This window comes from Schistocerca serialis, chromosome 6 (assembly GCF_023864345.2).
Source record: "Schistocerca serialis cubense isolate TAMUIC-IGC-003099 chromosome 6, iqSchSeri2.2, whole genome shotgun sequence".
Taxonomy (NCBI): Eukaryota; Metazoa; Arthropoda; class Insecta; order Orthoptera; family Acrididae; genus Schistocerca; species Schistocerca serialis.
This window is the reverse complement of record NC_064643.1, coordinates 721,972,325-721,990,413: the sequence shown is the minus strand read 5'-3', so window position 1 is coordinate 721,990,413 and position 18,089 is coordinate 721,972,325. Positions and strand designations below refer to the sequence as shown.

At 43.1% G+C, this 18,089-nt stretch overlaps 1 protein-coding gene across 1 annotated transcript in view; it reads right to left on the bottom strand.

Annotated features, from left to right (window-relative positions):
- Positions 1-18,089, bottom strand: part of LOC126485046 (protein madd-4-like) — a 697,683-nt gene that overhangs the window by 60,012 nt on the left and 619,582 nt on the right. Inside the window, exon 20 of the mRNA XM_050108648.1 lies at positions 6,871-7,057. Coding sequence (XP_049964605.1) covers positions 6,871-7,057 — 187 coding nt within the window. The remainder of the gene's footprint in view (positions 1-6,870; positions 7,058-18,089) is intronic.

Genomic DNA, 18,089 nt, shown 5'->3' with positions numbered 1-18,089 from the left:
ACCGTGTTTAATAACTCTGCTTTAGTGGCACTGTCATCAGTGACTTCACCATTGTTATCGCGCAGTGAAGGTATTGATTGTGTCTTTGCCACTGGTGTGCTTTATGTATGACCAGAATCTCTTTGGGTTTTCTGCCAGATTTCAAGACAGAATTTCGTTTTGGAAATTATTAAAAGCATCTCGCATTGAAGTATGCACTATATTTCGAACTTCTGCAAAACTTTGCCAATCTTAGGGATTTTGCATTATTTTAAATTTGGCCTGCTTTTTTTGTTGCTTCTGCAACAACAATCTGACCCATTTTGTGTACCATGGGGGATCAGTACCGTCACTTATTCATTTATGTGGTATATCTTTCAATTGCTGTCGATACTGTCTCTTTGAAAACATTCCACAACTTTTCTACACTTACACGACCAGATTGGAAGGAGTGAAGACTGTCTCTTAAAAAGGCATTAAGACCATTTTTATCAGCTTTTTTAAATAGATATACTTTGCGTTTCTTTTTGATGGTTGTAGGTGTTACGGTACTCAGCCTAGCAGCAACTGCCTTGTGGTCACTAATCCCTGTATATGTCACAATACTCACTATTTGTCCAGGATTATTTGTTGCTAAAAGGTCAAGTATGCTTTCACAACCATTTATGCTTCAAATGGGCTCATGAACTAATTGTTCACAATAATTTTCTGAGAAAGCATTCAGTACAATTTCGGTTGACATTTTATGCCTGCCGCCAGCTTTAAACGTATAATTTTTCCAGCATATCAAGGGTAGATTGAAGTCACCACCGACTATAATTGTATGAGCGGGGTACTTATTTGAAATGAGACTCAAGTTTTCTTTGAACAGTTCAGCAACTATATCTTCTGAGTCAGGGGGTCGGTAAAATGATCCAATTAATAGTTTAGTCTGATTGTCAGGTATAAACTCTACCAATACTATTTCACACGAACTATCTACTTCAATTTTGCTACAAGGAAAACTACCTATGACAGCAATAAATACTTCACCACCAACTGTACTTAATCTATCCTTTCTGAACACTGTTAGATTGTTTGAAAAAATTTCAGCTGAACTTATTTCTGGCTGTACCTACAACTATTTGAGCTTCAGTGCTTTCTATTAGGGCTTGGAGCTCTGGTTCTTTCCCAACAAGCTACGGCAATTTACAACTACAATACCAATCGTTTCTACAACTACCTTACTGTGTTTTACCTGTCCACCCCTTCTGTGGTTCTCTGAGACCCTCTAACCTAAAAAACCTCCCAGTCCCTTCCACACAGCCCCCACTACCCATATAACCACCTCCTGTGTGTTGTGGATTCCTGACCTATTAAGCAGAGCCTGGAAACTCACCACCTGATGGCGCAAGTCAAGGAATCCGCAGCCTACACGATCACAGAACCGCCTGAGCCTCTGATTCAGACCATCCACTCGATTCTGCACCAGAGGACCACAGTTGGTTCTATCAGCGATGTTGCAGATGGTGAGCTCCACCTTAATCTTGGAAGCAAGACTGGCAGTCTTTACCATTTCCGCTAGCCGCCCAAAACCAGACAGAATCTGCTCCGATCGAAAGCGACACATGTCATTGGTACCGACATGAGCCATCACCTGCAGTTGGCTGCACCCTGTACTCTTCATGGCATCTGGAAGCACCCTTTCCACATCTAGAAAGCACACAGAGGGATCACTGGCTCCCTTCCCCTCCTTGGCAGCCATGTTCCTAAGGGCCCCATTACATGCCTAATGTTGGAGCTCCCAACTACCAGCAAAGCCAGACCTTGCGGGCTGAGAAGCTTCCTCTGGAAGAGGGTGGACGATTGCATCCGGCTCAGAGACATCGTCAGCCACAGATAATGCCCAAAACCTGTTCATCAAATGAACCAGGGAAGCCCTATGATCAGCCCCTCAGAAAGTTTTTCGCTGCCTGCCAGACTTTGGAATGACTCCCACTCGACCATGGGTGAGGGGTCAACCTCGGTGCAGGCAGTAGCTGGGGCGGTCACAGCAGTGGACCGATCGGAGGAAATGTGGGACATCCCTTGCATCCCCACGTTCGATCCCCCACAGTGACGCCCCGCGGCAGCAGCCTCAAATTGTATGACAGCAGCCAATGCAGCCTGGAGCTGTGGGAGAAGTGTCAGTTCACATCTGTACACAACAATCGTAGTTCCTATCCATTACTGCAGTCGCTCCTGTTTTAAGCTCGTAAAAATATGCAACAAATGGGAAATCGAAGTGCTCTCTCACAGACGGTCTAACTGACACTGAGCAGTTCTAATCAAACAAACAAAAGCCTGTACGATACGAGGGTCAATACAATGGTCGATAGGAATGGCAGTACTGTACACTACACCGTTATTGAAATAAAAGGTTGTGCCTAGTAAGCACTTGGACACACAACTACACAGATAACTGAAAATAAGTTGCTCCTGGTTGAAACTTGTAAAAATAAGTAACAAGCAAATAGTGAACTCGCCTTATTAGTAGCAGGTACTAGCGGTGCGCTCTCGATGACAGTCTACTGAAGTTAAGCACTGTTGGGCTTGGGTACCACTTGGATGGGTGACTGACTGGGTCTGTTGAGCACTGTTGGCAAGTGGGGTGCACTCAGCCCTTGTGAGGCCAATCAAAGAGCTACTTGATTAAGAAGTAGTGACTCTGGTCATGAAAGCTGACAAAGGCCGGCAGAGTGGTGTTCTGACCACATGCCCTTCCGTATCTGCATCCAGTGATGCCTGTGAGCTGAGGATGACATGGTAGACAGTCGGTGCCGTTGGGCCTTCGAAGGGCTGTTCAGATGGAGTTTAGTTTAGTTTAGGTAATTTAAGGTGCTATTCTTTGGTAGGTCCAATATTTTGGAGGGATAGTGTTTCTGGGAGTGTTTCTGACATGGTGTTTGTTGATGGCAATGACTACTGTTAGACTGCCAGCTGGCAAACTTAGTTTTATTTTTTATTTATATATTTTTTATTACAATCTGTTTAGTTCCTAGGTACAGCTCCGGACACAAGAAAGTCTTCTGAAAACAAACTGAAATAAAGAGTTACAATGTCAAGAATGGTGATATGAACCCATCAACAAAAGTTTGTGCTAATATTATAAAGACAGAACATTAATATCAAGTTCACATGAAGTTGGTGATATCAAGTTCACATTATGTTTTAGTTTCAAGAGATTTTGGGATTTCCTTCAGTTCAGGATAGGAAATTACGGAGATTTTATTTGATAGCAGTTTTGATAAATTTCTTATATCCCTTAGAGATTGATTTATTTTCTGTATTGCATACTGTGAGTAAATGACACTTTTTTATTTAAAAATGGAAGCAACAGGCGGAAAAATAAATTTGTCATTCATCCCTAAATCTTCTAATGCATCCCTGCAAATCTGAAGGATAGTGATTTTTGTACGTTTCATAACTTCTTATGCCTTACTCGATATTAGCAGATAATTCAAAGTCAGCACACTTTGGTTTCTGGTGTGTTCCGTAATGGTGTCATTCTTTTTGAAGGCACCTGTGTTTTTCATGCTTTCATAAAGGACTAAGAGTGGAGGACAGTAACGTTCTTCAGCTGATACGTGGGTGGCTCAATCAAGTCTTAAAGAAATGTCTCATATGACAGTCTGATCCTTCTTGAAGGTTGTGAGATTTGAGGTAGATATATTAGGATAGTCTGTTGCAAAAGTTTAAGCAGCGGCCAGTTTGCATTCTTGACTCTTAATATGTATGTTACAAGCTCTTCTGCACATTCAATGTTTCCAAGAGGATGTTTGTGCTCTAATGCATACTTATTCATCTTTCCACTCATCCTGATAACTCAGCTGATACAACTGGTGAATAAAATCCTCACTCATTTTGGAATAACCAGAACAGTGCTGTTGACTCTTACACTCACCTAAATGTAATGACCAGACACAGCATAACACTCCCCCTCTCTTAAACTTCATATAATCATCTCTGTTGTTCATTACTTCCCATACTGTCTCTTCCTACATATTCCCATTTTCCTGTATTCATTAAGTTCTTTTGTTTTGTTGAAGTTGTCCTTGTATTCTATATAGACAGTAATTCCAATAGTTAAGGCTTTCTTTTAACTGGTACTTGTATTATTGTACATGTTTAACACCCAGTGTAGTTGTCTCATCAAATATTGTTCATATTTCACTTTGTTCATTTATTTAATGCAAACTGTTACACAGCCACTGTTTCGATTATAATGTTAATGTTAAAATGCAGAACCATCACACTCTCAAAGATTGCATTTACTGTTGGTTCCTTACGTATGCTGTAGTTCCATTGATAATTGTCTCTTCTTTTAATTGGTTTGTGTCTCACTCTCCATGTTTCATACCTACTGATGTAGCCTTGTCTAGTACAAATTTTATTTTATTTTATTAGTTTTGCTTATTTATAGAAAACTATTATGTAGGCATGCTATTCCTATTTTGTGTTAAAGGTTTTCCTGTCTACTCCATTGTTATTTATGTACTGTTCAATTTTTACTTTTTCATTGCATTACCACCACACTGTCAAAAACATTACTTACTGTATGTTTCTACTTCAGTCTAGGCGTGTTACTTCTCTTCCAATGTTGTTTGCAAACACTGTAACTTCTATGGTGATAATACTCAGTAAATGCCTGAAGATGGCCTATAGTCTGAAAACCAGTTAACAATAAAAGTAATATTGTAGAACAAAAGCAAACTGTTGCTTTTCGTTTATTATAATGTTGTTCTACCAAGGACCAACGGAAGATTCTGTTAACAAATGTAATTAGTTCGACAATTGAATACAGTGATACTCTGCCACTTTTTGCTGCTGTCTCCTGCTTGTTCTATGTTCAAGCAATATTTTTGCAATACAGGTATTTCAGTGACGGATACATAAGGCATAAGGGGGCCATGCCACCCCCCTGCCCGCATTGCGACTCACGCCGCCCTCACCACCCAACCTGCACACTACAAGTGTGAGGAACTCACTTTGTACTACTGAAGAATTAGTATCATCCTTTACAGCATCTAGCAAGTGGTTCGCAACATTGATGAGTCCCCTGAAACACTCGCTGCAGTCACATTGTCAAACAAGATGGGTTGAGTGACACGATGCTGTCATTCAATTTGCAGCTAATCTTGGAACAGTTTGCAAAGTTCTTAAAGGAATACAGTGTTGGAGGGATAGAACAACAGCTGACAAAGCCAATATTCTCCTTTGAGCTCTCTCTAATTGTGTGTTTATTATCACTCTGTTTACATTGAGTGACATTATGAGCACAACATATCCAGTCAGCAAAATCTTACAACACCCTAGCTTGGATGTCGTGATGGCGAAAGTGAAATTAGATTTGACACTCAAGGTGTATGACGGCATGAGAGCTAATGCTGATAGCCACTTTGTTCATATTGTTGAAGAGGTGAAGACAGTTGTGGAAGAGTTGGATGTGGAGATGAGTGTTCTTTGCCTTACAGGCAGACAAAGCCAAAGGGAAAACTGTGATCATAATGATGATGCTATGACATATTGGAAAAGAACTGTTTTTATTCCAACACTGGACCATGTTATGACTGACGTGAGAAAATGTTTTGCAGAAGAAAAATTTATCATTTAAAATTCAACATACTTTTGCCCTCACAACTACTGAAACATGATGGTAATGATCTGGCACATAAATTCAGTCAGTGCTTAATTGAACTACCATTCTTTGAAGAAGAAGAAGAAGAAGAATCACTCTTTGTGATTACAAAGAGACTAATGGGATGGATTCTTAAATACAAGCAAATGAGCATAAACACCCTTAATGGTCGTGTCTGTTATGCAAGCGTTGTCTGTTTGTCCTAGATCTGACTATCCTACTTTGCACACACTGTACAAAATATTTGCTTGTCCACCTGCATCTATTGCTACAGTAGAAAGAACTTTTTCAACATTGCAGCGTACAAAGACATAGCTGAGGTCAAGAATGGAGGAGGATCGACTTAATGGCTTAGCTCTGTTGAACACTCACCCTGACATTGATTGTCCTATTGATAATGTAATTAACCAATTTACCAAGAAGAATAGGTGCACAGAATTCATCATTTAAGGAACAACTGTAACTTCTTTATATCATACGATGGCATTGTGTTGTATATCTGTATAATCAGTTTAAATAAATCTTTCTTAAACTTTACATGTGACTTGATTATTTTTTATTATGGTAAAAGTAAATGTAGCTCAAGATATCTTTAGCAAAAGATATATTGAACTACATTTACTTTTACCATAGTAAAAAAAAGTTTCTGAGGTCATTTCTTGCAAAACTAACTAGATAAGTTTGACAAGAATTAGAAATAAAAGAGCAATTGATTTGTTACAGGTAACATGTTGGTATTTGCGTGTAGTGATTAATAAAACATTGAATACTTTATCATACTGATTTGCTTCTGATTTTGAATCTAGTTTCACCTCATTTGAAGAGTCACACAAGGTATATCTCCTTGATGTAGGTATCTAACTTTCTGAGAACCTTGGATGACACTTTTGCAAGTAAATTTCATGCAGCATATTACAGTTTACAAAGGATGAGAACTTATCACTACAGTTACATTTTGATATGGCAAGGCAAATGCTTTGCAGGTGGCATGCATTGTAATTAGAAAAAAAATATTTCAAAGAGAGGCAGACTCATTTCAATTACAGTTTATCAAAAGTTGGAAAGAGTACAACTTTCTAAAAGAGTACACAAGTTTGAAAATACTACCACAAATTTTTTTCTGAAGAGTAATTCATGTTTTCTGTGCATCACACTGATTCATTAAATAAGTGATCACATATTGTTTTTATGTCACTATCATCACTGTTATTACAGTGACAGTACGCTGTTATTACCTGTGTTCCACGTAAAGCACCTAGATTCCTCACAGAGTGACCAGTTTCCTGCTGTCCAATGTGGACAGAATTCCAGTCCACAGTTTTGCATTGTTGGAGGAACTGGCAGTCCCGCATCCTCACACAGCCTATTCTCAACACTCTGGGTGCTTCCATTAACATGAAGCATGCAGTGAGCAGCTCGTACCTAGGAATGTACACAGTTGATTAGTAATACTGTATTACAGATGTGCAAGTCTTCTGGTTTCATTGCAGTTAATTAAAACTGTTAGTACGGGATTGGCACTTTAAAATTACCAGTGAAAGTATGATAATGTGTTAATAGTTTGTAATGAATACAAATGTCCCTATCCAAAAATAAATTGGCTATCAGTAGAACCTCCAGTCTTTGATGGGGCAAACATAATATCTTTGAAAGAGCAAAAATATAATGCTATCATCAACCTCAGGTTGTTTGAACACTACAGGGTTTTTCTAAGCATGGTCCTATTAGAAGTTATATGCCACTGCCTTCTTCGATCTTAGAAAAGACTTATCCAGCAAGTTATAGTGCAACCTACAGTTAAATGTGGATTCCAAGCCATAACACTGCCACAGTTGAAAGATGAGAAAGGTATCAGATGAAAATTATAGGGCTGCCTGGGAACTAAACCCAAAACCTTTGGATTTTTTGATATGGCACTTTACCATGGAGCCACCATGTGTTGATAAATAAGATTATTTAGCAGTCTGAGTTGCTCACAATTTGAGAGCAGAATAAATAAAGTTTGCACCAGGGGACATACATGCAGGAAGTGATTTTGAATCACAGCCACATGATACATATAATGAAGGAAGGAGTAATGTAAGGAAATTAGTCTCAGGCACGAAATCCTAACCAAAATACAAATTCACTGCTGGGTATTAAAACTGCAACATAAAGGTGGTATGGAGCAAATATCAAATTCTCATGTAGTGTACTACATCTTGGATATATGATTACTAGTTCAGTGCAACTGCTCCAAGTAGATATAAGTACTGCTACATATATTCTGCACACAAGCAAATACTATGCAGTGGGTTTCTCATTCAGAAATTACATTTGAATTTTGTTGGCTTAATGTATGATTGTGTTGTCTCATCTAAGAAGGGTCAAAATCTACCAGCTTGTGTTCAAATTTGGTAGCAGCATGACTATGGCATACAGGGTCTGTGGTTTACCATTCCACAATATTGCTGCTTGTCTGATCAAGACCTCATGACTGTCATGTGAAGATGGAATTGATGAGTACAGGAAGGTCACACTCAGTGCTTGGCAGGATCTAAAAGGCTCCACATGACTAGTACCTGAGAGCATGGACATATTGCTGTGCAGGACTGTACAGCCACATTACATACCTCGAGTCAAGAAATGCACTTGTTTCCAGATAACACAAGTATCTACACTGACCACATGATGACGTCTGGAGCACTGCGGACGGTCAGAATGGTGACCTATGTTGCAGCTTCCCTTGAAGCAGCAGTGCCAAGGGACATGCTGATGGTAGGGGCTTCCAACGACAACAGTGGACACAAGAATAGTATCATATCATCATTTTAGAAGAGATCCAGTTCTGTGGGCAATGTCATGATGGACCTATCTCTATTTGTAGACACTGAAGACATCAAACTTTACCAGATTGTGTTTGTTATCATTATTCGGTACCAGCACTTGGTGTGATGATGCCAGGAGTCATGACCACCTCTGGTTTGCATAAATGGTGATTTGGACAGCAACCATTACATTTCTGATGATCTGAGGTTGTGGTTGTGCCTTATCTTTGAGGTCTCCATGATCTTATCTTTCAAGAAGAGTATATGTTGCTAATGCTGCCCTGGTGTGCCTCTATACAAGCGGTGTTTGACTGTTGCCGGGCCAGAACATCCTCTATACCTCTCAGCCACTGAAAACATCTGGTCACAGACTGCTGAGAGACTGCCACCCTGTCACTCATAAGCCACTACAATTGATAAACCCTGGCACAGAGTAGAAGTAGCACAGAATGACAGAATCACTTCTGTCATCCAAGCTCAGCTCAACATGACGCACAGCAGTTTTAAAGCAATTGTTGCTGCCACATGTGGAAGTTCTGCATATTAAATTTTGAACACTGTACACCCCCAAATCAAGTGCAAATTTGATCTCGCATTCATTCTTCTGTACTGTATATGACAATAATCAGAATTTCATTATTTTCTATCCTTGCTGGTGTTGCAGTTTCAATGGTCAGCAGTCTATTACAATGTGACAACAAACGTGAATACACAAATGTTGCTACCTTTCCTTCCCACAAAGGCCTGGAGACTAAATGCTGTTGGAGCGTCAGTGATGAGATAAATACGGCAAAAAGTAGTGGTGTAGAGGTTTCAAACCCTCCAGTACCTGCCTTCAAAATACACATTGGCCACCCTCTTAATGCCCTGCTCTTGCGGTGACAGCTCTCTTTTGATCATTTAATTTTAGTACTGTTTTTAATATATTCTCCACTATCAACAATATGCTGCCCAACTTTCCTGTTAGCTGATCACACATGCATATTTACAATCACACTGTATGTTTGTGAAGGTTTCTGTCATGTGGGTCAATTCATGTTTGCACATATTTATTTACAATTTCGCCTATTACTTTTCGATTCTTTAAAACTTTTTCTGACCTTCCTTCTAACTTCCTACTAAGCTCTCTATATGGTACCTACCACTTATTTCCAATATAGTACTTTGACTGTAAGATTTGGCCCAATCTTTTTTAACTATTTTTCAATAACTCCTTTTGTCAACCAACCATACACCCATGAATTTTCTGCTCATTCTACCTTTGCCAATTCTGAAAACTCTACTTTGCCCGAGCAGAATACCAGTCACACATCCTCTTTGTGAAATTATGTCTGGCACATGGTATCTCAACTAACAGGTTTACCATTAAAATTGGCATATCAGGCTGTTACTCTGCCTACTGCAAGAAACTTCATCTTTCCCATTTTCATCGGTCCCTCACTCTCACAGATTTGCTCCTTCACAATCATATAATCCAAACTCAAACCCTTCTTGACAGCCTCCACTCCTTTCACAAAATCCAGTTACTAAGTGACTACAACTTCCTGAATACCATCACTGTGACAGAAACTCTCCTTTATCAGTTGGAACAGGATTCTCAGCACCAAATGAGGAAGCTGTCCTAGCTACTCCGGTTCAAAAAATGTGTGTGAAATCTTATGGGACTTAAGTGCTAAGGTCATCAGTCCCTAAGCTTACACGCTAATTAACCTAAATTATCCTAAGGACAAACACACACACCCGTGCCCGAGGGAGGACTCGAACCTCCTCCAGGAACAGCCGCTCAGCTACTCCGGTCTTTTGCCATATGGGACTCCCTATAGCCAGCAAAGGGCCTAACATTCTGATCCAATCCCACCCCATAAACCTCTCATAGCTTCCCAAACTAGTCTTGCTGACTCAGTTCACTTTCCACATCCCCTAAACCTTCCTCCACCCTCCATGAAATACACTGTCCTGAATACTCATCCCATTACACTGTTGCTAACCTTTCTGCCAAAATTCTGACTGCTTAAGAAGTCTCAGTACTTCTTAAAGGCCTCACCTTTAGACATGAAGGAGATATCAAGGTGGTAAGGTAATGACCACAGTTCTCTCTTCTAATCATCAATACTTTTATTACACAACAAACGTACAGGTAGAAGACTAGGACGCAACTGAGGTCCCGGAAGTATACAAAACAAAGATCAACTCGAAGACATAATACACATATGATGTTCTGGCCTACCGATCCGTGAATCGACGCCACATACTCCCCCCTCCCCCCCTGCAGTGTGGAGTACGTACCCAAAGGTGGAGGCGGGGGGGGGGGGGGAGGAGGGGGGGTGGAAGGGGGGAGGTGGGGGGGGGGGTTGGCGAGTGTTTAAGTGGGTTACAGTGAGTTCCTCCATGTCTAACGGCACGGATCGTGTGGGAGGAGAGCGTGGAGCAAATCCTGGAATGCTGATGCTGAAGTCTTGAAGCGACGTTGGCGGTCGTAGTCGTCGGCCGGTGCGGGAGCGCTGGTGTGGAAAGATGTCGTCGACAGGGAACCTAATGATCACCTTTCCACTTGGCCTAACGTAAGCACGTAGGTTGCCACACATAGCACTTCGAGAGATTTTGAAATGCTTCGCTACACGTTGTGACTCACCACCTAACGAGCCACAGGAATCGTCACACGCAAGCACCACTAATGCGGTATCGCCACTAATGACGACAGATAAACCACAAATGTCATTAGGATGAACGTGGGTAGAGAGCTCATAAGTGGCGCCTGCTAACGGAGAGGTATGCTGAGCCAGTGGGGTGGGGAAACCATAGCAAGGTGAGGGCGGTGTGCTGTGAGTAGAGGGGTGAGAGCCAGACGGCGAGGTCTGAGTGGGCGTGGCAGGAACCTGCGAGCTGCACGGTTTGGCGACTGGAGTAGGAGCAACAAGTTCACTTGACAGTGTAAGTGACTGGCCATAGACGAACTCAGCCACTGAGCCTTTAAGGTCTTCCTTGAAAGTGGTCCGCAAACCGAGTAAGACAAATGGCTGGGCTTCTGTCCAAAGGAGGCCATGGCAACGTAGGGCTGTCTTAAGTGTCCTATGCCAACGTTTCACAAGGGCGTTGCTTTGGGGGTGGTATGCTGTTGAATGAATTTTGTTGATGCCACACAGCCTACATAGTTCAGAAAACAAGGCAGACTCAAATTGATGGCCTTGGTCGATTGTCAAGTAAACAGGGCAGCCAGAGTGTGAAATCCAAGAGTCTATGAAGGATCGTGCCATTAATTCGGATGTAATATTGGGTAGCAGGGCAGCTTCCACCCAACGAGAGGTTCTGTCTTTAATAGATAGCACGTATCTGTAACCCTCGGAGGGGGTGAGGGGGGGCCCACCAAGTCGATGTGAACATGCTGGAAGCGACTGGGAGGAGCAGTGAAGCTGCCTAGTGGGGGCGATGTGTGTTGCGAAACTTTATTTTGTTGGCACGGAATGCAGGCACGGGCCCAGGCTTGGCAGTCGCAATGCACGATGTGCCAGATGAAGCACTCTGAAATAAGTCTGGTAGAGGCTCTCAGACCTGGATGAGCTAGGTTGTGTAATTTGTCAAACACTTGTCTCTGTAGAGGTTTGGGTATGAAGGGACGCAGCATACCAGTTGATTTGTGACACCAAACCTTGCCTATGACACTGGGAAAGGTGGATCGCACAGGTTTGAGTGACGAGCTGTGATCGGAAATAAGGTCCATAGCGTCCGTGTCGGCAGACTGCAGCCGAGGCAAGTTAGAGAGGTCTATCAGAGTTGTGAGAGCGCCGACACGAGACAAAAAATCTGCGACCACATTATCTGCACCCTTGATGTATCATATGTCAGAGGTAAATTGCAATATAAAGTCCAAATGACGGAAGCGTCTAGGTGGAGGGTCAGTCGGGGGGTTCTTTACAGCAGCAACCAAAGGTTTATGGTCGGTGAAAATGAAGAAGTCCCTACCCTCAACCTCGGCGCAAAAGTATTTCACAGCCTCGTGAACTGTGCCATTGGGCTTCTTAGAAAAGAACTACAAAGGAGAGGTAGTATCTCTGATGGTTTGGCTGAGGACAGCACCTACTGCGGTATCACTGGCATCCGCGGTAATAAAAAATGTAGTGTCTGGATGCGGGTGGGCAACAGTCACTGCGTTTGCTAGTAGGTGCTTCAGTTTGTCAAAAGCTTGTTCCATGGCAGGGGTCCAGAGGACCGAGCAGAAACCGGTCGTATTTTTGCCAGCAAGGGCGTCTGTTAGGGGAGCCTGAACATCGGCTAAGGCAGGCAAGTGCATCCTATAATAGTTAACTGTTCCAATGAACCTGCACAGTTCTTTAAATGAGTGAGGGCGTGGCAAATTCAAAACAGGTTTGATTTTATCCTCGGGAGGAGTGAGGCCCTTAGCTGACATGATGTAGCCTAAGAAGTCTGGTGCAATTGGAGATTCTTATTATTCAGTTCAACTCCGGCAGCAGTAAGAGTATCTTTAACAACTTGCAAATGTTCCTTGCTCTTTTGCAAAGTAGGACTGAAAATAAGAATGTCGTCCAAGTAAACGAAACAAAAATCCAGATAAAAACAACACCTTGTTTATGAATCTCTGCCAAGTTTGTGCAGCATTGCGGAGGCCAAAGGGCATGAATCAGTACTGGAAAAGGCCGAAAGGTGTTGTAACAGCCGTCTTTTCATCGGAATTTTATGATAGGCCCTCCTACAGTCCACTATCGAGAAATATTTGGTGCCTACAAGAGCATGGTTAAAATCCGCAATGTGAGGAACCGGGTACTTGTCTATGATAGTACGAGAGTTCAACTCAGTATAGTTGCCAACCATACGCCAGGTGTCGTCGCTTTTTGTGATGAAGTGGATAGGCGAGGCCCAGCATCTGGCAAATGGTTCGATTACGCTGGCTGTTAAGAGATCGCCTATTTGTTCGCGAGCCACTTTCATGAGTTAGCTTGAGATGGCGTGGTTGGCAAGAGACAGGCGGTCCATCTTGCAAGCAAAGTTTGTGGGCGGTGCCGTCTGTAACCACGGAAACGTGCGACGCGGTACACGAGGTGACTGTTTGTGGTATAGTGTGTGCGGCAGCCGCTAGGCTGGATTGTGGCGCGCACAGCGAAAGTTTGCATAAGTGCCAACTGTTGGGTGGCTGGGAGTGACAGACAAGTGAGCTACGCAAAACAAGGTTGGTACACTGTATATTAGTAACCGAAGGTGCCGCTGTCAAGCTTGGTGGTGGTAGTGGGCCCAAATGAACAGCTGATGGCAGTAAATCAAAAGACTAACCTGCGCCTGGGAAGTTAGCTGCCCAAGCGAGGAGGGGGATGAATGTGCACTCGAATTAACACAGTTAGAGATGGTGGGAGTGCGGATGCTGTACAGTTTATGTGGCACATGGTCACAAATTCAATCGGGCGCGAGAACACTGTAGTGGCTCCAGTTAACCTTGTGTGTTGCCGAGGCGTCGTCTGCTGCAAGCTGCTGCCATGCCAAAGATAACTCATTAAGGCAACGGCGTAGCTCAAGTTGTTCCAAGCACAGGCGTGTAGACTCGACACACTCTGTGAGCCACTTACTGGTCCATGAGAAGAGCTTGGAGGAGGGGTTATTACACTTCCTAGCCAAGTGGACCTGTTTAGCAGTACTATTCACGCTTGATGAAGCACACGGGATGTGTTCCTGGATAGGGTGGTAGAACACTGTATTCTTGATGAGGTCAGGCCACAGTTTGTGGTGTCGTAGAAAGTCGATGCCCAAAATGGGATCGTCAATGTCAGCCACCAGGAAGGACCACTTCAGGTTGGACTCAGGCGAGAGGGACACTGCATATGAAGTAGAACCTAAGCACAACAAACTAGATGGGTTTACAGCACGTAGGACAGTTTTGTGTAGTCGGATCTTTTCAGTAGAAAGACGAGATGGAAGTAGGGAAACATCTGTGCCCATGTCGATGAGAAAGTTTGTGCCAGAGTTCAAGTCGCGGATGTAGACTCGTCCATTCTAAGCATTAGTGTTGGACATAGAATGGACCGTGGGACAGTGCCTGTTGTTTACATCACAGGAGGTGGTGCCGCTGCCTACCTGCAGTTGAAGTTTGGGTAGGAGCATGGCGGTTTACAATTGCATGCTTGTTCCCCGAATTTTGCATGGAAGAAACAGTATTTATGGGCAGATGTCTGCTCCTGTGAGTGGTCAGACGGCGGCGCCCCAGAATCTTCCGCAGAGTCAGATGTGCTGTTGTTGTGTGGACATGAAGGTGCCGGTAGTGCAGCAAGCTTGACAGACTTAGGTTTAGTGGGGCGTCCACGTTGGGGCCCTGGTCGTGGTTGGAAACTGGCGTAGCTACCGGACTGCTGGGCACGGCATTCACATAGCAGAGCGGAGTAAGCTCAGTCAGCAGCACGCAAGTGTTTGCTATTCGGTCTATCTTCATAGGCAGGGATGGCTGTTTGGACAGACAGAGGCAGCTTTTCTGTCCAAATCTCGGTGAGCATGGCGTCTGGCATGTTGCATTCACCGACGAGAAGTCAAAGGCATTGCCACAGCTGGGACGGAGATTTGTCGCCGAGGTGTTCCTCATAGATGAGCTGTCGAACGTTTTCTCTTCTTGTCTTGGAGAAACGTTCCAGTATTGCTTGTTTAGCTGTAGCGTACCTCTCATTCTGAGGAGGTGACTTAACCAGGTCATAAATTAAGTTGACACGGTCGTGGAGGTGGTTCATGAGGCATGTGAAATGGGCATTGTCATCAAGTGCACGGACACTGAAAGTTTGCTCAATCAGGTTGAACCAGAATTCCGGGTGGGCAGGTTTGAATGCCGGAAGTTTTGGTATATTCGACGAACTGGTGGTCGAAGAATGAGGGCAGCTGCTCGCGGATGCAGCAGTAGGCAAGTCAAGTTAAGTCTGCGTTGTGAGGGCAGTAGAGAGGAAGCAGACATGCCAGCTGTGTTCATAGTAGCTGGAGGGGAAGCGAAATCCGTTAGTAGGAAGCCCAGCCTGGAGTGAAGCAGGTCCGGTTGTTGCGGCGGCAGGTCAAAGTGGTCACGGCAGTTGCTCAACAGGTTATTATGCAATTGGTCCTCCACATCTGCAGCGAAATTGTCCATCACAGAGTCACTGATGAGCTTGGTGGAACCTGACCCACTCATATTACTGCACTGATGAACACTCAGAGTAACAGGCTGGCGAATGTCATTCACGTAGTGTGCAACTGGTGCGGAATGATACACACATGGGACTTGCACATTAAAAAAGGCATCCTGTTGTGGCACATTATGAAAACTATGCTTCCCACTATTTACAGTACTTGCATTAAAGTTTGGTATCAGTGTGTAGTGGTTTCTTGTACTGCTGTGGGGCGAAAACTGAAGCACTTGGGGGCTAACAAAGCCGGAGTCGGAGACCGCTGGCATCATGTTCAAATCCACTGCACCTGACGAGGTCCCTGGGTTCTCGAGGCTATAGGACTGCAGAAATTCATGTCAGGCACCAACTACAGCTGGCGTGCTTGAATTTAGTTGCTATTGCTGGTGAAAACCGGGCGGTGGCGGCGGCTTGTTGTAGAAGGCCACTGTGTAGCGGACAAAGGTCCATGCGGAACGCAGAAGCTAGTGCGATAGTCACTTTTTACTCAGTTCAACGGATTATTCGAACTTCGGGGTCACCACTGAAGGAGATATCAAGGTGGTAAGGTAATGACCACAGTTATCTCTTCTAATCATCAATACTTTTATTACGCGGCAAACGTACAAGTCGAAGACTAGGCCGGAACTGAGGTCCCGGAAGTATATAAAACAAAGATCAACTCGAAGACATGATACACTTACAATGTTCTGGCCTATCGATGCGTGGATCGACGCCACAGACAGAAACCTATGTTCAACCATGATGGACTTGTAAAGGACCTTCTTTCCTTTACTTGTGCTCTGTAGTGGAAATATTTCTTCACCACTCACCACACTGACAACTACCAACCAAAGCCCCACCCAGAACCTTGTTTAAAAGTTTCAACCTTCCTCCAACTTTGGTCCTTCCACCCTTCCACCCAGTCATCCCTAATAAAATTTTACAAATTCCTTACTTCTAATCTGGCCACACCTTCCTTTCCTAAATCCCTCCCTAGTGAGTCCAACGTCAATTCTATGGAAACACAGCTATCTGTAACCTGAAAACCAACCCCAATCTCATCATCCTTCGCATAACAAAAGCTCGACCACAGTGGTCATGAGTGGGAGTGAATATGAAGTTGAGGGCCTCTGTCAACTTTCTGACACTTCTGCGAACAAACCTGATGACCACGATCCTATCCCAGAAGTCCAACATGGTCTCCAGTAGCTCCTCAAGATCTTACATCCATCCAGAAACCTGACACTGGAATCCACCTCCCTCCTCACAACAGCAATTCCCTGCACTCTTACCTTTTACCTACTCCACAAACCCAACCCCACTGGTCTCCCTTCTGGTCGTCCCACTGTGGCTGTGTACAATGCTCCCACCAAACAAACAGCTGTCTTTGCTGACCAACACCTCCAAACTACTGTCCATAGCCTCTCACTCTACATTCAAAATACTGATCACTTCCTACATTATCTCTCCACAATTCCTGTCCCATTGCCACCAGACTCCATGTTGGTCACTGCAGATGTGACAGCCTTGTACACCAACATTTCCTATGCCCGTGACCTTGTGGGCATGGAACACAATCTTTTCCAACATCCTCCTGATACCAAACCCACTACCTCTTTCATAATCCTCCTAGCCAACCACATCCTGACCCACAATTGTGACAGTTTTGAAGAGTAAATCTATAAACAAATCTGTAGCACTGCAATGGATCCTCACATGGCACCATACTATGTCAACTTATTTACAGGCCTTCTGGAGGAATTGTTCCTATCCAGTCAACATCTAAAATCCCTTGCATGATTCAGATTCACTGATGACATTCTCATGGTCTGGACTCATGGCAAGAGCAATCTCTACTCGTTACTTCATAACTACAACACCTAAAGGATTGATTGGTGGCCCACTCCTTCTACTCCAGTGATGAATTTCTCAGTAAAATCAACTGATTTGTATATAAGTACAATATAACTACTGCACAATTTCAGTGCAGTAATGTGTTCATTGAAAATTTGTGTGTGTGTGTGTGTGTGTGTGTGTGTGTACAATCTAACTTCTGCACCATTTCAGTGCAGTAATGTGTTCATTGTAAATAAGTATTATAGTAGTTCTATTACATGTTTATTACCTTATAAATAAATAAAAAACTTTTTTATTTTAAATTCAGTGCATTAGTATTTGTAAAATGACTCTTTCATATAGTGTTCATTAAAAAATGACGACCATTCCACTTGGGACCTGTGGAATGGTACATTAGCTTATTTGTTTTAGTTGTAAATATTTGTCATGTATTGTTGTTTTTCTGACATGTTCCAGATCCTGGAGGACTTCCTCACTACGGATCAATTGGAATGAAAGTAAATTTAATCTAATCTAATCTAATCTAAACCTACTACCACATCTGCTTCACCTGATCCTTCTCAACCTGATAAGCCATCTTTATAGATGCCAGTCTTCTCCTCTCAGATGGCTCCATAAATACATATCTTCATATCAAGCACACCAACCACCAACAGTATCTCCACT